The 27,874-nt window shown below is 43.1% G+C and overlaps 1 protein-coding gene across 12 annotated transcripts in view; it reads right to left on the reverse strand.

Moving 5' to 3' along the window:
• Positions 1-7,874: 7,874 nt before the first annotated feature.
• KCNJ16 (potassium inwardly rectifying channel subfamily J member 16) overlaps positions 7,875-27,874 on the reverse strand; it is a 36,249-nt gene continuing 16,249 nt past the window's right edge. For 7 of the 12 annotated variants that reach the window (XM_052687957.1, XM_052687958.1, XM_052687956.1 and 4 more), the window contains one exon: positions 12,144-16,126. In XM_052687957.1, coding sequence (XP_052543917.1) covers positions 14,761-16,050 — 1,290 coding nt within the window. In that variant the 5' untranslated portion in view covers positions 16,051-16,126 and the 3' untranslated portion in view covers positions 12,144-14,760. The other 5 variants (XR_008207953.1, XR_008207952.1, XR_008207949.1 and 2 more) reach the window with 4 other exon arrangements.

A 27,874-nucleotide genomic window follows, 5' to 3' on the forward strand; every position in this document is an offset into this window, starting at 1 on the left:
GCCCCCTTTTTGCGGGCTGCCATGTGATGTTTAATAGCGGCCCTGTCGGCCCCGCCCTCGCCGCTACCCCGCACCAATGGCAAACGGGAGGCCGGGCCGCACCGCGGGGCTGCGGGGCTGCGGGAGAACGGCTCCGGATCGGGGGTGGTGCGGGGCTGTGCGCCGGGCGATGCTGGGCTGTGTGCGGGGCGATGCAGGGCGATGTGGGGCTGCCCCCTCTGGGCTCAGTGCCGCGGTAGATGGAGCGCAGCCCGCGGGGAACGGCCCTACCCCAGGACAGCCCCGCAGCTCCGGGCAGCACCTGCCCGCGGCTGTTACCCCTCCGGGGAGGCGTTCGGTGGGTCTGCTTATGAAGATGCTGGGTGAGGCTGCTCGCTCTGGTCTTCTCTTGGGCTCCTGTGTGATGCCTCGTGTAGTAAGGAACAATAGCGGGGTAAAGCAGTTTGGTTTCCTTTGGTAATCGTGTTCCATCTTCACGAAATGCTGAAATGTGTGGTATCTAATCACAAAGACCCAGCCTTCACATACACCCGGAGCAAGTCCAGCACACTCCACTCCATCACTGCTCCTTAAACTGATATCTGATGTCCCTCTCAAAAGCAAAGTTCTGTCCCCTGGTCTAAGACCTCCTGGAGCAAGCAGAGTATTTGTGTGCTGCGGTGTTTGGGTGCATCTCTTTGTTCCATACATCACTTGTAGAAGGTTGTCCTGTCCGGCCATGGGTGAAAAGTGCAGAAATCAAAATGGCATTTAATAGCTTGTTCTCCCTATGGTAGATGTGGCCTAAGACATCTGACAAAGAAAACAGGGATGAAATGTTTGGCCGGGAGCCTTGCAGGAACAAAAACAGCCTTGTAAGCATGCTCTGGAGTTTGCCAAACTCCAGCTCTGATGGACAGTGCAGGGGTGTGAGTTTCCGAGGCAGGTGTCCCCTGCACAGTGCTAACAGCTGAGCTGCAACACGGAGCCTTGAGCGGTGGGCTGGAAAAGTCAGAGTGAAGGTGACTGTCGAACGCAGAGCACACGAGGCTGTCGGAGTTGGTGAGGGCTCTGTGAGCTGCACCTGGGACTGCAACAGCAGCATCTGTAGGGACAGACGGATCCTCCCCTCCTTCCCGTGTCCTCGACAGGCTCCAAAGATGATTCCATGTTTCTACAGCAAAGCTTGCAGTCACTATTAGGTTGCTTTAAGCTTTGTAAGCGTGCAACTCTGACATGAGCAAGTCTTGAAATGCTCAATGAAAATGTTGTCCCCAAATGCTTTCTCGTGTAATGACACTAAGAAAACACTTTTTTTTGCTGTCATTTACAGTATGTGTTGAGTTCCCCATATTCTGAACGAGGAAGCATTGGTGCAGCGACAAACACAATGGCCAAATGCAGCTGCCTTTAGCAGCCCACAGCGTGGTGTGTGCAGGATGCATGGCTGTATGTGTGTGGGAGCAAAGAAAAGACAAGTGATTGTGTACATTGAGCAACCTGACGTGTTGGGCAATCGTTCCTGCATTGTTTTGGGTGATTCTGTCCATGTTTAATTGGAAGAAAAGCTCTCTAACTTGGGAGAGTATCTCGTGATTGAGGAATAATAAAAAATTGCAAGAGGGAAAGACAGCAATTATTTCATCCATCCAGTAAGACTGAAGTCACCCACCAGATTTGAAGTCCGTAGTGGCAAATGCTACAAAGATTCATGGCAAAAAATCCCGTGTGTTTCTGAACGTGTCAGTGCAGCTAAAATAGCAACAATCTGACCCACCTTGATGAAGTATGTGCTCATCTAAATGGAGTGGAAATAAAGGTGCTGTGATACACCGAGGCTCAGAAGCACTCTGCTGAAAATACATGCAGTGTGCTGGAGGGTGGGTTGGACACATCTCTGCACAATGCCCACAAGATATTACCCATTAAAGCCTGACCTTGCAGACTCTTACTCAACCCTTACTCACCAAACTGACTGATTAACACTGCTAACTTACGGGACCCGAGAGCCCAGATCCACTGAGATGAGTAAGACTTATTCACAGCAGCACAGCCCTGCAGACCAGCGTTTCGTATTGAAGAAGACTTGAATGCACACATCAGGGCTGGTTTATAGCTTCCTTAAACTCCAAGCTGCTCTGTCCAGAAAGCTCTCCTTTGAATGAAATATCGATTTGAATCTATTACACAGATTACAGGAACTGTAACAAAGCCACCTCTCGCCTGCCTGAACTTCAGCAGAGGCACTTCCAAAGCCCTCAAATGGGGAAGTTGAAGTTACAAGAAAAGTTTCTAAAAAACTCTTTCCTGTTGCAACGAGCCAGGACAAAGAGGGTGAGGAACAGCTGAAAATTTAACCCTCAAGAGTGAGCGAGGCTTTGTTTGGCTTCCCTCAATGTTTTCTCTTTTAAGGCAGTCTGGGTGCGGGATATTTCACTGCCTCCTTTCTGATGTACTGAAGAGTTATGTGAGATGGCCTGAGGAATTTTCAGGGTAAGATCTGCTCTCTGCAGAAAGAAAAACACTCTCAGGAGATAAGAAGGGCGCTAGGAAAGCACAATATTTATGTTTCATAAGGGTGCAGGAGGTGTAAGAATAGGAGCATCCCAGGGCAGGATGCTTTCTCTGATCCATCTTGCAGCTCAGCCACAGCAGTGGAAGGAGAGGCTTTTCTCCTCACATTTCCTGAGCATCTCCTCAGTCTTGCAGAGATCTGCAGATGCCCCGTGGAAGCAAATTAGAGTTGTGTTGCAGGCACAGTTCTTGCCAATTGAAACCCAGAGGCTCTAACCCCTGTCTTGCTGCATGTTATTAAATTGGTTTTTCTTCTTGGCGGTGAAAGGGCCTAATTATCAGATTGCATTAGTCTTCATCTCTTAAAGTGGCCAAATCTGCTTTGGTTCTCAAGGATTTTATTGCCAGCTGAAAATAGCTTGATTGTATTGTACTTGCAAAGAAAACACAGTCTGGTCAAATCAAAGCCGTCAGTTTCCACTGGATGAGAAGAAATGCTGTAAATAAACTGTTGGGCTTTTTGTTGGTCTCACCATTTCCATGCATGTAAACTGGCACACGTTAGCCTTTCTTCTCTAACCGTTAAGTCAACTGGAAAAAATTCATCAGGAAAAGGTGGTTTTCCCATTCACAGTAAATCTCTGGGGTTTAGACATTAACTGGATCTTTATAGGTCTAATGCTGTGATCTCCAAGGAAAAATGAAGGCATGTTTGCAGTAGAAGGAATCAGTAAATCCAATGTAAATTCTGAAGGGAGATGGTTACATGTTTGATAAGACTTGAGAGAGCAAATAAATACATTTTGTACTTTGCAAGCAAAGAGGATATACAGAAATGCAGCCGGTGACACAGTTATAATGGATAATACTGTGTTTGTTCATGCAAGGAGTGAAATATGACAAAGGAAATTGAATTGTTTTATATCTCTGAGAAGAGTGGAATTCACACAGCCTTCACATTTTTTCTCTCTTTCTCAGACACTGAGTGCCCAAAATCTTTGCTTAAGATTTCTGTCTGTCTTCTTCAGCCTGATTCTAAAATCAAACCACCAGCTAGTGACTGTAGTTTGAAATATAGGAGTATAGGCTTTCAGTCATTGCTACTGCAGATGGTGGATGTGGGAAGCAAGGTGAAGAAATGTTGAAATAATGAATTACAAAGAGTAATCCATAGCTAATGGTAACTATATAGCTAGAAATCCAAATGCAACCCATGAAGATCTGCCAAGGAAAACTTAACTTCCAGCACCATATTCCATGTGGTTCAATTTTCACTGAATTAAGGTGCCTAATTTAAAGAATCTTTAACTTCCAGCTAAAGTTTTAGACCCGAAAAGATACGGTTAAACACAAAAAAGAGAATGGAGAGGGGAGCTCTTCCAAACTCTTACCTCTACAGGGTCAAAATCCTGTAATCAAATAGGAAATGTCATTCTGTTATTTAATGTATGCCTTGCACAGTCTTCATTTACTGGAAGCTTTGCTTTAGCAAGACAGTTATATAAACTTTTAGTTATCTGTTTTCATAATTTAGGATTATGGATCGTCTTTGGGAAATGCAGTGAGCTCCAGGGACAGCTAGAATTATTTGTGATGTTGCAATGTTTTTTAATTCAAATCACTCAGCCCTCAATCACCTGTGGCACTTTGTCCTCCAAGGCAGCATATGTCCTCAAAGGGGAATATATGTTCAGATTAATGAGAGGGGCCTTAGTGTAAGTGATAAAACTGCCCAATGATTTATATTTTAATAAGGATAAAATTTCCCTATGAATCTCAAAGTTGCAAAATGATTTTCTATGGTTCCCATTCTTTGGATGTCTCAAGGGAAAGGGAGTTAATGGTTAATAAACCAGCCAAAGTGGTGAGAACATGCCCATGGAGCCGACATAGGGAACGTGACAATTCCTGGAAGGAAAAGGGTTAAGAGCCAGCAACTTACACATACAAAATGATGTGACCACACTTTCATTCTCTAACTTACAGCTTCAGTTGTTTAGTTTTATTAGTGTGCCAAAATCAGGATAGGCTCAGGCGCAGCTGAACAGAATAGGGCAGGAATATCTTTGCATTTCTCTGGGTTGCACATTTGTAGTTATGCAAATGCTGTGAAGAAGCAGCAGGGCTGTCATGGGAGCAGGTCCTCACTGGGTTTACAGCTCTCACCTTCCCATGGGCTCTCAGCAGCCAAGGCACCTGCTTGCTCAAAAGCCCACATAGCGTTCAATCAATTTTCCAACCTACCTTTTGGTGCTGTGTACCAGAAAGGAAGGAGCAATGTTACCAGCCCGTATTCCCCCTAATTCCACTTCTGCTGCAAGGGATGAAGCTGAGATCTGCTTTGGTCTCTGTTACATTGTGTGTCGCCATAGGTAGAAATATGATAATAAAGAACAAAAGCAAAAAATGTGGTAGAAAGTGCTAGAAGTCTGTAACATACAGTATTCCTTCACCTATCCTACCAACTCATTTATTTTCACCTGTGTGATTCACCCAGGTGATGCTTGGCAATTCCTGAGGGAAAGATGATGTGAATACATGGGTACACACTGCTTCCTGCTTCCAGGAGCAGTAGGATATACTCAGAAGTGACTGAAGTTCTCTGCCTTGCAATGTGCATGTTGTATTTTATGCTGCTGGTCATTCATTATCTACCACTGTGCTTTACTGCCTATCAGTGTGTTCACTCAAGTGAAAACGGCATCGATAAACTCAGAAGCATATGGTTTGTGTTAACAGTGCTCTGTGCATAAGCGACTGCTCTCCTCACTCTCTCACATTTTCTGCTTTAGTGTAGTAGCTGAGATGCAAATGTCCTCAATGTTTTCTATCAGTTTGTACCAGAAGCTTTAAACTCGCCTGCAGTGTGTGGCCGCAATGTAAATGACAATATCAGAGTTTATTTGCTCTCCCGGAGAGCAAATAAACTTTGCTGAAAACAGAGGATTAGATCATTGGCCATTGTGGAAGGAAAAATGGCAGCATACAGTAGCAAACAAGCTCGGATTTCCTGAGGAGCCGACGACGCTGTGTGAAACTCCATCTTGACGACCCATATTGGTGCTGCCTGGCCCGGGGCATTGCAGCCTCCAAGCAAATCCTCTCCAGCACAGAACGCAGAGGGGCTTGGAAGCGATGCCACCCTGAGCTGGCACATCTCCCTGCCCTGTGCTAAGCCAGAAGTGCTGTGGAGAGCAGGCACAACATGGCAGCCCAACCCTGCTCGTAACGCCCGCGTGGCTGGGAAGGAGGTTGAGAAATGTAATTAGCTGGCACCTTCCTAGATTTCCCTTAAAACTAAAATTGAACAGATGAGTAAAATCGTACCAAGCTCCAACCGTTGGCTAAGCTTCCTGATATTGTTTTTGACTGATTATTTGGACTGGTCCTTCAAGGCCCACCCACTAAAACACCTCTGTCATTTGAAAAATCTGTCGTCAGAGAGGAAATAATCTTCAGCAAGAAAATACCGCAGTTTCCTTTCTTTTTCTATCGTAATCTTGTGCTGCTTATTTGCTTTTCTGATGTCATTTTGTGCCTCCAGGCTGATTTCTACCTCTGGTCTGTGCAGATGCAGAGGGGAAGAAGGATTCCCCACCCACCCCCGGGCATCCTTCATTAAAACTGCACGTCCTGCACCTTTGGGCCCTGATTAAATCACATAGAGGAAAGGGTGGCCACAGAAGGAGCCTTTCCCCTGTTTGGTGCTAGTAGATGTTGTGCCCGTGAAGGCATGAGCCATGCATTTCTTTGTAATCTCTCTAATACTTCAAAAGTTGGCTTTGATCCTCTAATATTATTTGAGCTACTGCCCAAACCCTATTAAGCAACCTTGTGACAGAGACTGGAGGCAAAAGGATTGTGCCATTTCTCATCAAGTATTAAAAAATATGGAAGTTCATGAAATGTCAGAGTTGCTGCAGCCCACGGTTACATCATGGCCTGTGGTGGCACTGCGGGTCCTGAGGTCCTGGTGGTTTCCAGGGGCTGTGCTCGCTCTGCCCATGCAGTGGGTGCTGCAAAAGTGGTGTTCCTGGCAGGGCAGGGCTGCTTGCAGGGCCCTCCCTGCCTGCAGGCTGACGCAGCTCAGAGCCATCTGCACTTCGTTGTTGGCGTGAAGCGATCTGCAGAAATATGCTGTCAGGCTCATGAGGAAGGCGATCTGATCATGGGAAGGTCACACTGCTGAGTCCTGAGACCAGAAACCCACCTTCACTCAGAGCAGTGAATAGATCTCCGTGTTTTGCTTTAACCTCAGTTCAGCTTCAGAGCCAAATGCCTGCCGAGGACACTCGTGGTGGCTCAGGCAGGAGGGACGTTCAGCACTCAGGTTCTGACCTCATTGTGGCCTTCCAGTATTTGAAAGGAGCGTATAAACAGGAGGGAGAATGACTGTTTATGAGGGTGGATAGTGATAGGACAAGGAGGGAATGGTTTTAAACTGAGACGGGGAGGTTTAGGTTAGATATTAGGAGGAAGTTTTTCACACAGAGGTTGGTGATGCACTGGAACAGGTTGCCCAAGGAGGCTGTGGATGCCCCATCCCTGGAGGCATTCAAAGACAGGCTGGATGTGGCTCTGGGCAGCCTGGGCTGCTGGTTGGTGACCCTGCACATAGCAGGGGGCTGGAACTGGATGATTATTGTGGTCCTTTTCAACCCAGGCTGTTCAATGACAGTGACAATCAGAGAGTGAGGGAGACAGCAAGAGAGAGCTGAAGAGAATGAGCAGAGCCTCGCTGTGTTGCTTGCTGTGCTTCTGTAAGGTGCTTGTGTTCCCTGACAGCAAAGGTGACACAAAAACCTCCATACAGTAGAGCAATAGAACAGGGCTCAGTGGACCAGTTTTGTTCAGCCCTTCCTAATGGGGTGACTCCAGGATGGAGTGCCAGCAGTGCCCATAATTTCTGGGTGCTTTGTTAAGAACTCTCCTGCACATTTTCAGAAGTTGGAAACCACCAACCAGCTCAGCTTTCCTTCATCACCATTCCCAGTTCTGGTCACCAGGTAAAGGCAGGGTGGGAGCACAATAAATATAAACCCTTTGACTTGAAAGCAAAAGTGAGTGCTGCAGAGAGCTGTTTGCTTTTCATTATTCACACTCTTCAGGCTCTGGCAAATTGCTTTTCCTCCAACCATACTTCACTCTAATTTTTTCAAGCTGAACTGGTTTGGATAGAATAAATATCTGCTCTGAATCCTCATTAGACATTTCAATTGACTTTGAATCTTTTTGGAAGGACCAGAGAGAAATAGAAGACTTTCAAGCATCTTTGTGCCTTTGGTGTTTGGAAGTGGCTTCTCTCACAGGAGAGAAAAGAGAAGAAGCAGATCTGTTTGAGTAATTTAATCTGTGTAAGGTAATTTACTACAAGGCAACACTTCAGTGCTCAGTGCTTTTTATTTTCCAGCACACAACTATCCCTGACCTTGCTCTTTTCTAACCCCACTTGTGTGTCAGCTAGCTCTGTAAGAAGAAGCCTCCCCAAGGAGAAAATCTACAAGTCAAAGTCATGATTTCCCATGCTCAAAAAGGATCCAGAAGACTCAGCAATCAGCAATACGCATCTCCTCCCTTCATATGGTTAGGCTGTTTTCATCATCTCTGGTAAAATTAGCACTATAGTAATTACCCTGTGCCAAACATCAGCTGGTGAAAGTGCACATATTTCAGAGGGAAGAAACTTGAGATGGAATTGGTAGGCACTGCCCCACTTATTAAGGCTGATATAAGGAAAGTAATGGGAGTTATTTCAGTCCCACATCCACACGTGTAGACCTATGCACTCGTATGTGACGGATTTTCCCTGCTAGAGCTTGGCACCCAGCTTCCTGCAAGTTGCCAATGCCAGTGTAAGGCTTTCACAGTCATCCCTGCACATCTTTGGTCTTCTGTCCTACCAGCCAGAGGTTTGCTGGAGGGTTTTGGGAAACAGCTTGTGGCTGTGGGGGATTCGGAAGGGCTAAAGTAGGATTCAGAAGGACTACATTTGATATTTCTCCTGGTGCTCCTCTAAAAAGATGGATAAACTGGAAGGAAAGAGGAATAGTGTCCAGTGAGCTTATGGTTATGTGCCCTCCAAGCAGAGTGGCTGCCAGCTGAGGAGTGACACCATGCTCTGCCCTTTTACATGACACCAATGGCAAGGGAAAGGTGGACTTTTTGCCTATGGAAAAATGAGATCACTGAGGAGAAAAAGTTTTCAGCAATACGCACAGCAAGTAATGAAACATCTGCAGTGAAGTACTTACCAGAGGACTCCTGCCAGGCTCATATCCCACCACAGGTCACTCTGGAAGCTGTCCTATTGAATTTGGTGGGGTCACCTTTACTCAACATGAGTAAGGCCCTTCACCCGGGTGTGCAAGGAAGTCTCCCCTGTAGTACACTCACCAGGGGCTGTTCTGATTTCCACTTGAAGACCTGAAATGAGACCTGCCCGCTTATACTCAAGTTATTTTTCACACCCTTCTCAGGGCACGCTTATCTCAATGAAACATTTATCAGTCGAGGTTTTGAAAACTTACAACACACCCAAAAGGCAACCCCACCCAGGAGACACATTTCAAGCCACAGCAAGCAGCAGTGACACTGGGGAAGCTCTGGGACCGTCTCCTCTCTATGCTGCTTTGCACAATGGTCACATAGAGGCTGCCAGCTCATTTTGGCACCTGGGCTGAGCACGAATCATACCGAATGAACATCGGACCAAAAATAGTTCCTGCCCTGTCAGGCAAGTCTGAGAGACACCCTGCGATCAAAGATGGGGAAGCAGACACAATGCCCAGTAGTCGCAGCAGAGCAGCTGCCTGACACTTGTGGAGCTTCTTCCACGCACTGCTGCGAAGGAGAGCCTGAAGAAAGGATGTGAAGGAGGATGATGATATAGATGGCTCAGCAGATGTTTCATTGGAGCTACTCCCATGCGTGAGAGAACGCACGAAGCTGTTCAATGGAAAATGTGCGTTCAGAAGTGGACATGGCACTGAATATGAGATAATTATTAAGGCATTTCTATTTTGGAGCTCTTCTGTGTGTAGTTTTACATAATAAATGTTAGCGTTGCCTTTCTACACGCACACACGATCCCCGGCCCAAACAAACAACAGCTTTTTTGCTTCTTGTCACTGATACCTCTCGAAGTTAAGTATCATTGGCCACAAATAGATCATTGCCCTATTTGAAAAGTTCCTAGTGGAGTGTAGCCAGTTTTGACTGGCTATATATACCTAAGCTGGCAAATCGAGCAACCTCTCAGCTTTTGCTTCTATATATAAAGAGGAATGATATAGAATAAATCAGCTGGACGGAGCATATGTCATATCAATTTTTATACCAAAATTCTTTGCTTTCTGAGTCAGCTTTAGAGCCTGAATGGGCAACTATAGGAAGCCCTAAACTCAGGTTTGGATGGGATGGTCCGGCAGTACTAGGAACATTAAGTTGCCAACAGGTTTCCACGTGCCATTTAGGGATGGCTGAGGAATCAATTTCCGTGGACAGCAGCTGTGCCTCCTGAATTATTTTAAGTCTCAGGTAGCACCGTAAAGCTGACCCCTGAACAAGTGCTGGAAAAGGATACAGAGAGATATGTAGGCTTCAGTCGAACTTATGGCCCTCTGCTCGTAGCAGAACCCAGTGGGAAGCCCCGTCGGTGAGCGCAGGGCCGTCCTTTCGTCCCCCTCCATCCACCCCAAGCCACGCACCGCAACAGCGGGACAGGGCCCTGCGCGGGGGGGGCGATGCGGCAGTTCCACTGGCGGCCACCAGGTGGCGCTCAAGTGCCCCGGCGCGGCCGCGCTATGAGGCAGCAGCGGCGGAACGGGGTGGGCGCTGCCGCGGGGGGTCGGGGCGCGGGGGCTTCCGATAGTGCCGGGTAACTGCGGATTGAGGAGCGTGAAAGGCTGACTGACGGCAGGCAGTGTCACAGCTTCCCAAATCTCCTGGCTTTCTAGGGAGCTTGGAATGACTGGACCCGCTGCAGATTTTTCCCGATGTTTGTTTGATTCCCTCTCAACCATTCAGACTGGAAAGATTTAAATTCCAGAAGTGCTGTGACTTTAGGGCCCGTGAAAGCATTGATCCACGCTTTGCAGCCCAGACTGAAGCTATAAATGCTCATTGTTTCATTCGTGTTTCATTTCTGTCCTGCTTCCTGCTGTCTGAGTGGAAGTGAATTTACTGCCAGCTGCCCCCTGGGCCCACCACAGAGACACCAATTCCCTGCTTGCAGGTTCCCAGCTGGAAACCAGTGAAGATTTAAGAGCTAAAAAGGGCTTACAACCAAATGTTGCATCCCACACAAGCGCTTCTGATACGCTGAGTTGTGCCTCTTATCTCCTGAACCGAGTGTAACCGTACCAATGTAATGCTTTTGCTAGACAGGCAGCTCAAGTCAGACCTCCCGTGCAGTGTTTTAGAAACAAGGAATAAATGAAGGGATGTGTATTATGTCCCACATCTGAAAATCAGCTTCACATGAAATATGCACTAAATGATGCATAATGATACATGATAACGGGGAAGGAAATGCCAGCTGCCTTAATGAATGGTGGTAGGCAAATCTGGAAAAATAAATTATAGAATGATCTTGTATTATATTCCCTTTGTCATAAACTTATTCTGACCCAGAACAATACTGGTGCTCTCCAATAGAAAATAACTGAGACACAGCTATAATCATGATACAGGAGTCCAGCACTCGCTGGTTTGTATTTTCTCTTTGTTGCTCACATTTTGCTTCATCTGGTAAATGCTGTGGACAAGGCAAGAACAGAGTGAACTGCTTCCAGCTAAGGCAGGAGGAACAGCCAACCGCTGCCTCTGGGCGGCTGGGAAGAAGAAGCAGAGCTTCAACCCAATGCTTTGGCTTTCTCTTGAAGGGAGAGCAGGAGGTTGCTCGTGCTTCACTTCAGCTCCCGACCTGTAATGCAGCCAGGCACTTTCTCTAGGACTATGCTGGGTTGTTTTGTCCATTTCAGTGGGAATGAGTTGAGGATTAGGGCTGTTTTTCTGCCATGACAATGCATGTATTGCTTTTGCTGGGTTTCTGAGAAGCTTGCTTGCTCTGCAAGGGGGATGAATGAAAGAAAGACGGAGAAACCTTGGAGAATATCCTCATCCAGAGCAAGCAGATGAATGTGGAAAATTCTCCCTTCTACTCACCCAAAATCACAGTACAATAGCATACTGCAAGTGTCTTTCCTAGATCCTCCCCTAGACAAAGAGGACTGGCCCTATCTAAACATACTTAAAGGATTCTCTTAGTGCTCCTCCATCTCATTCCCATTTTATCCACCTGGCACTCTCAGATGTCCTTCATCAGGTAAGGATACTGCTTTGCAAGCTCTAGATGCAAATACTATGCACCAGGTGTGCATGTGGATGTCTGTGTGGTGGGCTTTGGGAACTCACATGGAACTCAGAATTTATGTGTGGCTCCTTCCACCAAATAAGCAGAATTCACGTTAAGAAGCTGCAGCAAAACGTGTTTATAACTTTGTGGTTTTGCTCATGGTTTGGCATCTTTTAAAGTCAAAAGCCTACTCTGCACCTTATAACCTTTCCTATGACTTCTGAGTGTATAAGCTGTGGGAGCTTAAAACAGTGACCGAATGGAAGGAAAGTAACATGTGCTCTCACAAGGTGTGTGTGGTAGAGGCATGTTCTTTATTTCTGTTTCTTTATTCACAAAAATGCAACACATGCTTTAATATACATTATAATACATCTTTTTTTTATACTCTGATAAATGAAATTAAAATATCAAACAGAGAAATCCAGAGAAAGCCAGACGGGTTGAGAGCAGTGGTTCAAAGAGTATCCTGTCTCCAGCACTGGCTGGTATCAGATGCTGCAGATAAAAGTAGGAGAAACTGTATAGTAGCCTGTTACGAATTAACATGCCCAGGAGAAAAGTTTCTTCCTGACCCTCATCAGTTAGTGGTTGACTTATATGCCAAAGCATACATTACTATACACACTCACGTATTTATGTCTATCTATACCAAGAAGCATGTGACCAAATGCCAAATCAGGCTCCTGGTACTTTCACTTACAGGAAAGTCATTCCAAGGAAAGAATTTTCTTCACCGCAAGAGGCTCACACAGTGCATTGGTGGGAGAGGGAAAGCTGCAGTTCACAGGTTGGTAAGGGAAACTGCCTTTACAAACAGCACCTGAACTGTGTCCCTTTTGAAGATAACTGGGCAATTCCGGTTGTGTATCTCAAATCTCTAAGTAGAGTTACCTATATCCACCTGCACCAAGATTACACACCCCCAGCCTGTCCTGCCTTCTTTGCAGCAGTGCTCCCTAACTCCACCTTCCATCTGTTTGGCTTCAGTTTAAGCCCAAATCTTTCTGTCCTGTCCACCAGATACAGAGTATCCCTCTCTTTTGATGCTAGTGATGCTTCTGCATATGAAATGGGCCAATTAATGAGCTGAAGAATGACAACCTCCACTCAGGCTTCTTAATACACTTGGTTTTACCCAAAAGGGATCACGTAGCATCCAGAACTTGTACAAATGTGAGCAGAAAGAAATGCAAGATACATTAAAATAATGCAGTAAGTTCCGGAAGAGGAAGAGGAAGAGGAAAAGGAGAGGAGAGGAGAGGAGAGGAGAGGAAAAAGCAATCAGTCTGCTGGTTTTCTTTTCATTAAATGTGATTAGCTCATAAAAACTTTGAGTTAGTCAGCATGATGGGAATGACTCATCAGACCTAATTTTAGCTGCTTAGAGTTAGCCAGCATTTCCAAAACAGTCATCTCATCTCCTTCAACAACAAACAGGGATGGATGAGCACTTCCAGGATAATAGCATCCTATTGCCTTCAGCTCCCCAACCACTCAAGTGGGGATGGAATGGAGTCCTCTGTGAAGACAGAGCAAAGTTACAGCAACTACAGAGAGCCTTGGCCAGTAGGTGGTACTTCACCTCTTGGTGGCTGAGGTCAAGTGAGATAAATTCCATTTTAGGCAACCATAAATTCAGAGTCAGTAACTTTTACATCAGCAGGATAATGAAACATAACGTAAATTAGATGTGATCGTCATCAGGGGGGAAAAAAAGCATGATGAGATATTGTATATTGGATAACAGAGGTGTGCAGGGCGTGGAACTTCCATGTCATGGCAACTTCGAAACACTGACGTTTTCTTTCTTTTTCTTTTTGCAAATGGAGCTGACAGCTGAGTGTGTTGAATTTCTCTGCAAAGGATCATTTTTACAGTCATTTCAGATGAATAAACATATTTCATTTTGACAAAATCATGCCTTTTGGTCTCTAGATTTAACGATTTCTTTCTAAAGCAGTGTAACACAATAAAAGCAAAAGCAAGACTGGCATTCTGAAATGAAAAGGCATTTTGATGTTAAGAATGGCAAAGCTCCCTCTAAAACCAGGCTGCTCTGTCCTGAGGCTTAACATGATTGTGCTGATTTTCACCTCAGGCTCGAGATGCTATTTTGATTTCTGAAGAGTGCAAAGGAGCCCATTTGACCAGCCTTCCTTGCTGACAGAGCCAAGCCTGCATGCAGCACCATAGCATGCAGCTGACAGGGCACATAGATTGAATTGTGAGGCTGTGGCATTACTGGGAGCAGCTCATGACAAAGAAATGAGAAAAGCTCTGCAGGATCTCATTGGGTATCTCAGAGAACTGAGGGTATAAGCAGGTTCTCAAAGCTACTTCAGTAACACTGGGTTCCAGTACTGCCAGTTTGCTCCCTCTTACATAGAACAGCCCTGCATGTTTCCCATTGCAACCCCAGGAAAGGGGCTTCACCTGAGCTACCAGAGAGGGGCAACTGTCACACAAGAGCAATCACTTTCTGTGATAGTAGGGGAATTTCAGAGCCTCCCAGAGGGGCAGGGAACTGAACTCCCAAGTAAGTTAGGCAGTTTTGAAATGTTTGACCTAGAGGGCACGCTGCATTGTTCTAGTTCTCTGCATAGATCATTATCTCTCTCTGGGTGTCTTCAACATTAGTCCCTCCAGGGTAATAAAGTTTAGAATAAGTTTGCTCAAGCACAGTAGCTATCTAGTCAACCCAAATATAAGCTGTTTTCTTGTGCCAGCACTAATCTGTTACTGATACCCACACTAACCATTATGAAGCTCCTTTTAGCAGTATTTTAATGTAGGCATGCTGACAGCGTGAGGCTTATAATGTAAATGCTTGTGCACATGAGTTCACTGTTTATACTCTAAAAGCTATGCTAGGAGAAATTGTTGGAACTGATTTTAATTGCAGTGAAAAGCTAGATTTGTGACTCCAGCGATAGCCTGCTTAAGGTCACAGCTGCTTTCTGATAAGATGCTTTTCCAGAAGGCTGACTGACAGTTGCCACTGAGTCTTCTGGATCTTCACAACTAGTGATGAGGGCAACTGCACTAAATGATTTCTGGTTTTCACTTAATGATTTGATTTCTGTCACTGATGTCTCTGCTTCTTTTTCCACCATCTTCTCTGTTCGATTCCATTCTTGCTCCTTCCTGTCCAGCTGCATGGCACTGCAGTGAGGAGCATAAACCTCTGTAGTTTCCTCAAACTGCAAGCAATCCACTTTATAGTATTTCTTCTTTACATGTAAGACATCATTAAACCTATAGCCCCAAAGAATCTCTCTAGGCACGTACGAGCTTCTTGACTGATGTGAAGTCCCTGTTGAATCCCCTGTGTAGACAAATGTGACCAAGATCTCAAAGTTGTCCTTGGCCAAAGCTTTCCGGTCCAGACCATACAAAGGACTCTCACTATTAATTTCATGCACTACTGTCACTGGTGTAACAAGTATGATCTGGTCATTCAGCAGCTTCAAGTCTTTGTATTCCATTGTCATCCTTCCTTCCTTGTCTTCCTTGTAGCGCAGGAGCTGAGCTCGTACAGAGCCCTCCACCATGTGGTTTGGTCGGAAATCGCCGATGCGCCACATCAGGCAAAATTTATCATCCCTCAGGCCTACCACAGCATAGTAGCTGAAACGAATGGTTTGGGCTCTTTTTCGAGCCGTGGCCATTTTAGCCAAGGCTGCTCCGATGATGAAAGTGTCTATAATGCAGCTTAGTACTGACTGCAGGATAACCATCAGGATTGCCACAGAGCACTCCTCTGTAACGCAGCGGTAACCATAACCAATGGTCGTCTGGGTTTCGAGGGAGAACAGGAATGCCCCCGTGAAGCTATGGACATTTGCAACACAGGGGGTTGTTTCTTCATCATTCAATAAATCTCCGTGTTGCATTGCTATCAGCCAGAAGACCAGTCCAAAGAACAGCCATGACAGAACGTAGGACAGGGAGAAGATGACAAACATGTGACGCCACTTGATGTCCACCAGGGTGGTAAATATGTCCACCACGTAGCTCTCCCATTCCCCAAAGATGTGTTTGAAGTACACATTGCAGCTGCCATCCTTGTGGAGAAACCGCTTCTGCTGTCTTTTCATCCCCCTTTCTGGGCTTTTTTTGCAAGAGCCTTTGTAACTGATCTTATTTCCCTGTATGTTTACAGGCCTATAGCAACCACTCTGTTCAGTCATCTTTCTCATATCTGCCTCGTGGCATCAGTTTACAAGACACACTTGTGGTCCCAGGGGCTATTTGTTTCCTTTGTTCATTGGAAATCTATGAAATAAAAGAAAAAGTTCATTTTTGTTTTTAATTTCGTATGCCAAACTCTGTAAAACTAAAACTAAATACACTCTCTGGCCATCATGAGCAATTTTCTGAAGAGTACAAACACTGACACTGATTACGCCATATAGCTCAAAAACTCAGAAATTCAGCTAGAAAATCAACCAGCTAGAAATGCCCACATCAATCTTAAAATCTGTTATTTAGATGTAAGCAGAATCCAAAACTTTTGTGGTGACCCCACTGTGTCTCTTCCAAAGTTCTGGTGAAGTAGCAATCAAATCAGGATGGGCTTTCATGAACACTCACAGGGATGGCATGAGCTCTCTGAAAGGTAGCCAAGCATTTAGGCTTGTTCCTTTAGTCAGTTTAGGCATTTAGTCAGTTGTTCCTTTTTGTTCTGTGTTTGTTTTCCCACTCTAGAAGAAATGCCTAGGTAAACGTTCTCATTCAGCCATAGAATACAGTGTCATGGACCGACAAGTTCAGCTTTAACCAGAAAATGTTTCAACCACACATTTGTCATTATTGAATTTCAGTATGGCACAGAAAAAAAGATGGGTCAAGCGATTTCTTTTTACTGATCTAGAGCTAAAGAAATACATTTGCAGCCCACGGGAAAAAGAAATCTCTCTGAGGTCCTGCAAACCCTCACAAATAATTCCTTAAAACAATAACAACAAAAATCCAGTTGCCAAGAAGTGTTTAGATTTTTATTAACGAATTTGGAACGAACTGCGCTAACAAAATGTGTGGATGACACAGCTTTAGAAAGTGATGTGAATTAGGAGATTCCTCTGTCAGATCAGAGAAAAAATTGATGTCTTGGCAGATTGTAACCGTATGAATTTCAGCAGTATGAAGTGCCAGGCTGCGCATTCATTGACTAATAACAAGAGTTTGTGTTAGAAACTGAGACCTCGTCAGTTGAAATCCATTAAAAAGCAAGGACTTAGCTGAAGTGATACAGGATGCTTATGAATTACTTGTAGGATACAGCACTGAAAAAAGCAGATGCCTTTTCCTACAGCTCTCCAACTCATTCTACTATATCCCAACCCCTAACACATATAATGCTGAAAAATCCGAAGCATGTACCACTTTTTGAGGAAAAACTCTCATTTTCCAAAATTGTAAGCTTTCAGTGGAAAAATGGCAAAGGCTATTCCCGTTTTTAAGCTGGTTTCATGTGAGAAGAGTTCAGATGTAGGCATACAATGAAGCCAGAGTATTCATGGAAAATGAATTTACAAAAATGATTCCCAGCCGTAGCCTTTTTTTCTCAGCTCTTCATTCACTTTGCAAACGTATAAATGACTGCACACAGTTTAAGGCAGAAGAGAGTCAGGCCCATAGAGTGTAATATACATTGGATGGACTAGATTAACAGACTGAGAAAGCTTCTCCCATCCAAGTAACAATGACAAGCATGCATAGACACTATTCCAAAAACACTTAAAAGCCAAACATAGTTTCCATTTCTTTTTTCTTTTCTTTTTATTTTTTTCTTTTCAGTACAGAAATGAATGTGACATATGGTGTCGTAGCCTCAGAATGTGGCCTGCATTAAAAAACACAACATTAATGTTTCCAAAAATACTTCTTGGAATACAGTCTTTGGAAACATTCATATGACTTGCTTTACTCATTGCTTTAAACAAACACTTTAGCTTAGTCCATTGACGACTACTGACCTAACATCTTATAAGTCATAATTAACAACAAACAAAAGCTAGAAACTGTTGTGCAATTGTTTGAAGAAGCTCATGATGTGAGGTGTGAAAATGAAGCACATTGTAAGCAGGAGTCAATATGTCATTATACACAACACATACCAAGGTTTTATGCTGTTATTCTTATTGACTGCTTCGGACGAGCGTGCCTTTAAATTACTCACAAACATCTTGCTGCTCTAAACAGAGCTCCCAGATCATGAAAAAAAGACTACTGAGTTGATTCCACTTGCTGCTGTTGCCTTCAGCAAATAATCTTATTTCAGAAATGCTGTTTTGCTGGTACCATCTTTAAGTACTGATGGTGTTGGCAACAGCGATAGACTGTCAGACATGCAACTAAGTGGGAAAGTCCACCCAAATTGTACAGTAGTCCATGATGCACTGGAGAGAACTTTGTGATTCCTCGTGCATTAAGATCCCACCCTACTTAGGGTCCCTCTTAAGCACAGGTGGTGGTTATATATATATTCCTGTGAGTGCCTCAGGTGGGGTTCTGACTGGTGTAAATGAAGCCATGCATTCAGATGCTGGACTGGATTTTGCAAAACAATTGTATGAGTATGCCTATAATATATAATAAATATATAACATAATATACAAAATAATATATAACATATAACATATATATATAAAACATGCAACATATATAGCATTTAACATATAATATGTAATATATAATATATGATATAGAGAGAGTAGATCTATAAGAAGAAGAAACATGATGCAGAGCCTTTTCAACCAGAACCAAATAATCTACCCCTGGAGCTAGGTGGATTAGAATAGAATCAGTGCAGAGGAAAAGTAACACATATATTGCTCTCAGTTAATCTTTCTCCATCGTGTTGAAAATTGGCTTGCTCAGAGCCATTTGGCATTGCGCAGTGGAGACGTGCCCCAAATGACCTAAAATCCCAAATGTGCTTGAAAGTCTTAGGAAATAGCCTCCTCAGTCACTCAAAAACATCTACAAATGTTGCCCAGTATTTTGGGTGTGCTTAAAGGTGAGCCAAATCTGAACTTTTCCAGGCTACCTCTTCAAGTCTCCTGAGTGCAATAATAATCATGCATCATAATTAATAACTCTTTTATATTGTCTGATGTTGCTCAGAACGTTTTAAGTTTAAAAAAAAAAACATCCTTCAATGTTCCTGAATTATATAAGCTTGTATTACGATCTGCACTTCATTCATGGGGACACTTTTGAAAGTGATTTTCCTATTTCAACCAAGAGGCACTGAGGCCAGATGTTCATCGCTTGCTCTACGGAGACATTCTGCCTTTTGCAGAGCAGTCTGAAGGCTATTATTACTACCTAAGTTTAAAGAGGAGAAGACCACAGACTTATAACCAGACTTCTGCATCTCAATCTTGGAGCCATGTCAAATATATTATTTTTCAAAACGGACAAAATATTTTACACATCCCGAGATGCCCGTAGGAACTGCATTAAAGACCCTACTACCTGGTAAAGATTAACAAAGAGGATGGGGGAGGATTTAAAAACATTCCCTACTCACTAAGGCTCATGGATCAGTTGCTGTAAATGATTCTCAGATGTTGCCAGGAAGTGTATTCACCTTCCTCTAACAATCACAATCCCTCACCCTTTTTTGTCTTGCTTTTACTTTCTGTATGTGTTTTATTTTCCCCCCTTTGCTTCTGGGCATGTTTGTACACATTATAAGCCTCCTCTTGCATACTATCCTGTCTTTCAGAGCAAAAAGTGCATGGAAATTTACAGTATTTTTAGTAACCATACATATAGGCATATTTAACCCCTACACACTGGCTTATTAGAGATAAAAATTGAGCAGCAAACTTAGGCAAGATAGAAGGAAGAGAGTAATTAAGAAATCTCAAAGATTTCATTAGGGTAAATGCCAGAGAGAGTTCAGAAGGTCTTCTTTATGAATCAGTCTCAGAGTTCAGAAAATAAGCAAATACTCTGAGCAAATTATCTGAGCCAAGGCTAGGATCTTGCTGTGTTATGTACTGCAGCATTGCTGCTGCAGAGAGCTGTGTTCGTAGGGTCAGCACATGGACCCCCAAACTGGTATCTCTGAAATTCCCACCCTGATTAGATAAAGGTAAGTACATACACTGGTTTAAAAGGCCATAAGGTAGTGCAGTGGCAGAACTAGGAACAAACTCAGCACCCAATTACATCCATTTAAGAGTTACAACAAAGCAAACACTACTAGAATCAAGCCTTTGTATTATATTTATCATCTTAATCTGGTTCCTCTTGAATAGAGCAGTTGTACAAGAAGCACTCTTGATTGTCATCAGCTCTCTCAGAAGCTTTAAGCATCATGTTAAAGCTTAAAGACTTTTAAAGGCTTTCAGTAAGTGTAACCTGCAACTTCGTTGTGATATTTTGAGTTTAGGGTTTAGCGTTTTATGGGGATAATTCCTGTACTGCACCTTAACCTAATACCTAACGAGTTGTTGTTACACCCATTTTATGACTGTGTTTTCCCATTATGTAAACATGTAGAAGCAAATTTTTGTTCAGTGACAACTTCAGTCAACAGTCTGTTTGTAAAGCATTAAGCAAAACAATGTGAAGATCTTGGTTCCAGAATAATTATGTTCTGAACATGAGATTAAATCAAAAATAAGACAATTCGAAGCTTCCAAATGAAGCTGGGTCCTCTCTGCTCAATTCCACGCACGTGGAAGTGGATCCCTCTCTGGCATTGGCTTAGCAATCACCTCAGTTTCCCACTTCATTTTGGAAAAGGTCTGAAAGGTTTTCAGTTTTAGTCATTGTTGTGTAACCCTGGAAGTCTTTGAGCTCATAGACCAGAAATGTGACAAGTAGAAGCCTTTTGAGCTGCCTTGGAACTGACTCAAATACTTGTTTCCTAAAAAAAAAATCCAACCAACACCAACAAAAAAACATCACAGAAACTAAATAAATCTATTGTAGAACAGTTGAGACTCTTCTTTTCCTTCCTTCCTTCCTTCCTTCCTTCCTTCCTTCCTTCCTTCCTTCCTTCCTTCCTTCCTTCCTTCCTTCCTTCCTGCCTTCCTTCCTTCCTGCCTGCCTTCCTGCCTGCCTTCCTGCCTCCCTCCCTTCATTTTTAGAAAGGGAACCAACTACCCCTAATACTTGAATCAGAAAAGTCATATTCTTGTTCTGTAACACGGAGAGTAAGAATATTTATATTCTTTTGTATTTATCTCCATCTCATCTTAGATTCCCACAGATTACTGAAGGGTATCTCTGCAAGGAGAGGGAAAAAGCAAACTCCCCTAAACTGAGCCTGACATATTCCCAGAGCCAGAGCCCTGGGGATCAGAGCTGAAGGAGAGGGGTCTCCATCCCCGAATACAAACCAGAGCACTGTCAGATCATACATGCTCTTGTGTTGACTTCAATGAGAGGAGCACACCCAAACCATGAGCTTTGATTGCAAAACTCTTAAATTCACAATGATTTATACGCAGCCATTGGAGCAAAGCTTTAAAACAGCTCAAATTTCCCTAAAATTAAAGTTTCCTTGTACTGATCACTTCAGATTAGATGACTGAATGCAGCAGAGGTTGGCTGGGCTGCAGTTCAACCAGCAGTGTGACTGAAATACACAGTTGTGAGAGCATTGTCTTACAAGGAACACCATTCCTCTCCATCATTTTGTGAATATAGGTCTTTCAACTGCAAAGATTCCAAATACAGAACTAAAAGCACACTTGAAATATGCTAAGCTCGGAGAAAAGGATAATTCTTGGACTTCCAATTCAAAACCTCAGTGCAGGAAGAAGACCTGGAATATCAGTGTATAAGTGTTTATTAAACATTTTCTGAGATAGATACAAATAGCACAAAGCAGCAGACATTTGCACGCATTTTAAAGTATTGCAACTGTGCTGCAATCGACACTGAAACAATTCCCAGTAGGAGATATATTGGCATTTAATTCATCTAAGTGAAACCAGATCTCCTTAAAACTAAAGAAAAAAAAAAGAAAGAAAGAAATTTGCCCCTTTAGTTTGAGATGACAGGCTCTGATGGTTACTTCTTGATGAAGAGTGGATACCAGAGCCTTGGGACAGGTTTATAATGAGCAAGGCCCCTGATTACAACTCAGAGAGACTCCCAGAATCTGTAGAAAGCTGAAAATGTCTATTTTAATCTATTCACACCATATGCACTGCTTGGTCGTAGCCAAGAGCAAGCAGTGGAAACACTGAAATACCAAGAGAAATGGAAAGTGCTGGCAACTTGAAACTCTTTATTTCAGGCCTCACTGCCATTCTTTGTCTCAGACAGTTTGGCAGGGGTGAAACCTGAAACTGCTCACAACTCAGGACTCTCTTCCCCTTTTCAGCCCTGAGCTCCCAGACACTCCTATACCAGGACAGCTGGGCACAGCATGCTTTTAACAGCTCCAGATCCATGCCAGCATCTCCTGGTGCAGCTGTAGGTGGTAGAAACACATGTGACATGCAGTGCACAGGCAGAGTTCAGCCAGGGAGCAGCCACCTCCCTGCATCAGTGCTGGGACTGCCTTCATATGCTACATCCCCAAGCAAGGAGCACAGCAAACAGGAGGCCAACCCTTAAAGGTGACCCTGCTGTGTGACCAGTGCTGCCCACCCCCCTGCAGAGGAGCAGCAGAGTCCAGGAATCATCGTATCATCATTTCCTGCTGCCTGAAAAGCCCTCCTTCTGGTTCTTAGCCCATGAGGTATGAACCCTGTGCATTTCAGGGCTGAGCTGATAGGATCAGAGCTTCAATCTCTGGTGGGGTTCCTGCAGCCTCAGTTCTAGAAAGTGGTAAAGCTGATGCATGTAACAGCTATGCAGATATGGAACTGAAAATATTCATTTTATGTCCAGTTTTCCTCCAGCGCAATTCAGCAGCCAACCTCTCAGTAACTTCAGCAGGCACAGCCCCCTGGGCTTTAATTTTAATCTAAGTTAGCTGTGAGGCAATTGAATATAAGTATTAGGACTAATTACAGTTTCCTTCTTCCTGACACACTCATGTCAAAATCAGCGCACACTGATTTCAATAGCTTGGCAATATTCTCCACACATTGAGCTTTGTGAGTTCTATTCAGCCTACACGAGCACAGAAAAAAATCTTCGAGGAACTTTTCCACTGTATCTTGCTGGCAGGGAATAATAGAACAGTTTGTTGCAGCTCTTAATAGACATGATGTAATAACGTATTCAACAATAGGTAAGTGGCAGGGCATGAACAATGACAGAATGAGATCAGATCATGCCCGCCACTTTTGGTTAACAGGACCAACACCCTCAGCTCTGTTGTTTGCTACAGTTCAGTGTTGCTGTACCTCTTCTCTAAACACAGGGGGTTATTAATAAGGTATGAGTATGGGGGCAGAAAAGAGACAGTATTCTACAGGGTTTCTTCCACTTGCAGGGGCTGTTTTCTTTACTGCTCCTTGAAACAGAAAGCATAATCCTTTTCTGCTATTTTCTGGAGTATGCTGTAAATCAAATATCCAGGGAAGGGGACATACGAACACAGTCACTATCTTTCCTGTTGCACTCTTTATTCAAATATGTCTCTAGAATAAGAAAGGAGAGTAGACACCAGGTGCAGTTAGATCCCATGTATTCCAGTGTTCCCAGCTCTCTGTACACATGTCAAAAACAACTGAGAGAAGAAAAGGTTGTATGTCTTTAGCCAAAGGCTTATTTGAAGATCAGAGGACTCTTTATATGGTTTGTGCAAATTTTAATCCTGCCAATTCAAAAGGCATCAGTTTTGACAATGCAGAGGCTTGTGTTGGTGTCAGTTGAGCTTGGATTAGATGCCTTACTACTGCATTTTGTATATGGATTAGAATAGAATAAAAGAGAAGCCCAAGTCAACGTGGTGTGTGAACTGTGTTCAAGAGGGAAATAAGACCTGAGTGGGAAGCATGAGGATCAAAGATTTTCTGTTAAAGTTTGTTCAACCCTGGTAAAAAGTTCCTGAAGAGAGCTTGACACCAGTTGTTGACTCATAATGGCTATCAGGTGCAAAGGGGAGCACCTGCAGGTTTCTACTCAAACCAACCTTGAGCTGCTGTCTTCAGCATGAATTCCCTTCTAATTCTCAGAAGCCATCTCACTGCACTTAACAAAATATCTCAAATGCCAATGAAATCACAAAAGCCTTTAGCATTTTGAACCTAAAATATGGTCAAATAGTGATGATTTCATGTTACTGCCCTGAGCAAATGGTGAGGAGAAGGAAAAAAATTTAGAACAGGTAAATAAATGAATCCCATTCACACTAATTAGGAAATGTCACAAACAAAAAACCAAACAAAAGTGTTGATTCCAGCTGTCCAGCCTTTCTCCAAATCAAAGGTAAGTATTAGTTAAGGACCAAGTCAAACAATGTACCATGCTTTTTTTTCAGCAGAAAATTCTGTAACAGACATTAAGATATGTAGTCAGATAAACCAGGCAATCAAAAACTATGCTTCAAGAAATCTGTTTATCAATCATCACTAGGGTCAAGAATGACTGTTCTTTCTGAGCAGCTTTGTATGACTCATATGTGGACACAGAAACAACAGAAGACCACCTCTGATATGCCTCAATGTGGTTTTATCTCAAGTCTGGTACAGGGTATCAATGTAGCTTAGTTTAGACTAAGATTGGAGCTGCTCAGCCAAAGCTCATAGTCCAACGTGGCATCCCAATGTTTAGGTACTTCATCCAAACCAAGACATGCTTCCACATTTTTCAGACTATATTTGTTTCACCACTTTTCAAAAGCTTGTGAAATGTATTGAATGGTTTCAGAGATCAGAGGCCTGATCCGAAGTCTGGAAGTCAGCAAAGTGATTCTCTTCAATGTCTCATTTTGGATCAGGGCTAGCTGTTGGGTTTCTTAGTATCACCACAGGCAGTGTCCACCGTCAGAATTGGCTCGGTTTGCTGGAATTAGAGCAATACTTTCTAAGGAACAAGGGCTTTCCTCTAATCTTCATTTTCTTTGGTTCGCATAATTTGGCAGAGTATAGACTTTCCATATTCCTACTTAACTCCACTGAGATCTACATGAAATTTGGGAACAGGAAGATTCTTTCAGAGATGATTTTCAACCCCTTGTAGAGCAGATGGCTGAACCTTTGTGTCTGCATCCTCATGAGCCTTGGCCTCAGCATGGATGCATGTGATCTGGAAAGGCAGGTTACTACAAATTTCAATAGTTGCTTGTACTTTTTTTCAGAACTTACACTCAGCATGGTGTTGGCTGCTTGTTTTCAACTGTTTTTCTCTTCCAGGCTTCAGTAGCCCAAATTACAGTTGAAGTTGTGCAAGAATAATTAATGTGGAAGTGGAAAATCATGTGTGTCTATGCGTGTATGGACCATACATCCAAAAGCCTGATTTTTACCTCAGTGTGTGACTTGCAAAACTTCCTTTTAGATCCCTTAAGCTATCCCAAAGCTTATTCCTGACCACCTGAATAAGGCTGTGAACACAGCAAGTAGTATTTTAAGAAATTCAGAATCTTTGTTTAATTCTCGTCTCTTCTCCCCATCTTTTAAAACACATTTAGCTCAGTTACTTGTTCCTTTAAAGATGGGAACATTCATCTTGAATCAGAGCTGTGTTTTATCTTTGCCAGTGCCTACTCTTTAATAGCAGTCCATATCACATATTTAATGGCACATACCTATGTATAAAACTTGCCTTTAACTATAAATATGAGTTTAGGATTTATTTCATTGGATTTTTGTCTTTCAGTGATTTGCACAGAGGCCGTCTATGTCTCCCTCAGTGCCCAAAGTCTGTGTCTCTGTGCCTGATCTTCATATGGAACATTTTCACTCCGCAGTACTACTGACTGAAGGAGCTACTTGTGGAAGGTTCATTTCATTTCAAGATATTTGTAATGAACCTGTTCAGTCAGCCGTGTTTTTCCTGTTTTACTTCTCAAAGGCAAACACTGCGAACAAGTGAGCAGATCTTATCACAACGATGTTAACAAAAATACGTCAAATAAAAATGTTACATTACAAATGTCAACACCAAAAAAAGAGAGAGAGAGAGATAAAGAGGCCTAAACTGCAATTTAATTTGTTTTATTGCCAAAGGATAATTTTGGGAAACAACTTTTTCTGTTTTACCTCATATGCCTCTATGAAAAGCATCTCTCTCATGTATTACATATTAACTTTGGAGGGCTGTAGTCAGCATGCTGTTGAACCATCCTAAGCAGAATTTCACTCTTTGGTTTGAAATTTTCATTGAGCGACCCCCACAATATTCTTCAAACTAGTTGGGAGTTAGAAGAGTAATTAATCAGCAAAATTAAATTCAGAAGTGATACACCCTGACTATATGACAGATATTTTGGCTTTTATTTTCCCTGCATCTTTTTTTTTCCCCTCCTGTTTTCACTGATACAGAGCATCACTTACTCCTGCCGCAAAGCCAGAGTCACTCAAAAGATCCACAAATCCGTAGGTTATTAACTAAACCTCAGAACACTACCGAGGCCTGGCAAGCTCCAAATCATGTGAACTTGGACTGGTGGCATTCTTCCTTAGGAACATTTTGTGTAGTGCTAAGCTGTATTCACTTCATACTCAAAAGATCTTCAGGGAATTAAGTCTGTGAAAAACATGAAGTGGTGTTTCCCACAGAAAAAGCAAGTCACACTACTTGGGTGTCTAAGTCTGGGAGCAACTGCAATTCTTATTATGCTCAGGAGGGAAAGTACAGATTAAGGAGACTAAAAAGTAACCTGAAAGGTCCTGGAAAGAAGCCAGAAGAACTGTAACAAAGGCCAAGCAATCTGAAAACAATAATGTCACAAAACATCCCGCAGAAAGAAACAAGAATGAATCTCCAGTCCATATGAATGCTAGATAGATGAAGTTATCTCCCAGCTAACTGCCAGCACAAACATCATTTACTAAGCTTGACAGCTGCACAGCTATTAGGAGAGGAGCTTGTGTTTAAAGGCAGAAGCAGCAAGTGGGTTCCAACAACATTATGACGCGTGTTGGTAATTATGACATTATGACATTGATTTGGTCTCCGAGTGTTTTTCAAATCAGGACTTGAGGTCTCTTTGTTCTCCTATGTAAAACCCAGCTTTGAGGTCATTCTTCTCCTTACACACCCTTGGCTGTTTATGAACAACCTCACAAAACTCAAAGCCCATTTCCCATTGAGGAAGACAAGAAACAGGTTGTGTCATTGTCTGGCTCAATTGTTCTCTGTAACTACATAACAATGCCAAAGAGAGCAATACTTACTAGCTTTAAGTTTTATTGTTGTAAAAGCCTCATATCAACAATGAAAGGATATGCATGGGCAGAGGTTTGACTGAGAAGAATCTGTTTTTCATATTGAAGTAAAATGAATGTGACTGACATCTATCTATTTGAAAGGGAAATCAGTTGAAGGTTCAGTGAGGTACTCATCTATAATGAATGCTAAGGGCCATTTCTACCATTTATCATTAAAACAGATAACTCTAGATGTCTATGTGTGACAGGAGTCCCACACTGACATCCCCAAGGATGCCAAGACAAACTGCTTATGCTTTTGGCTTCAGGGGAGAGTGGAAGACTTTCAAACCCTGATCTGATATTTCCTTAAAACTGCAGCAATGTATTCTCCTCATCTGGTTTTATGCGTTGTTGCTCCTAGCAGTGGCTGTATTTTATCAGTTTAGAAAGCACTTCAGAGTCTTTTGGAATAAAAAGATTGTTTGGGGGGAAGTTGGAAAAATGTCAGTAGAAAGGATGAAATATTGTCCCACACCCTTGCTTTGCTGAACAGAGAGTCTTTTCTTCTAGTGTTGGTTTAGGACTTAATCCCGCAAGGTCCTGTCTGTCAGCAAATAAAATCAGGTTTAAGAGGATGAAAAACCATCCTGGAAATCACCAGAAACTATTTTGTTAGCAAGAAATTGAGGAAGTGCTTAAGTTCTCCAATAGACTGGGACCAGAGTACTCAGCGCCCTGCAGAAATGAGCCTTCAGTTCTTAGAACCATTGTGTCCAGAACA

The sequence above is a fragment of the Tympanuchus pallidicinctus genome, unplaced genomic scaffold, assembly GCF_026119805.1.
Source record: "Tympanuchus pallidicinctus isolate F22 unplaced genomic scaffold, pur_lepc_1.0 scaffold23, whole genome shotgun sequence".
Taxonomy (NCBI): Eukaryota; Metazoa; Chordata; class Aves; order Galliformes; family Phasianidae; genus Tympanuchus; species Tympanuchus pallidicinctus.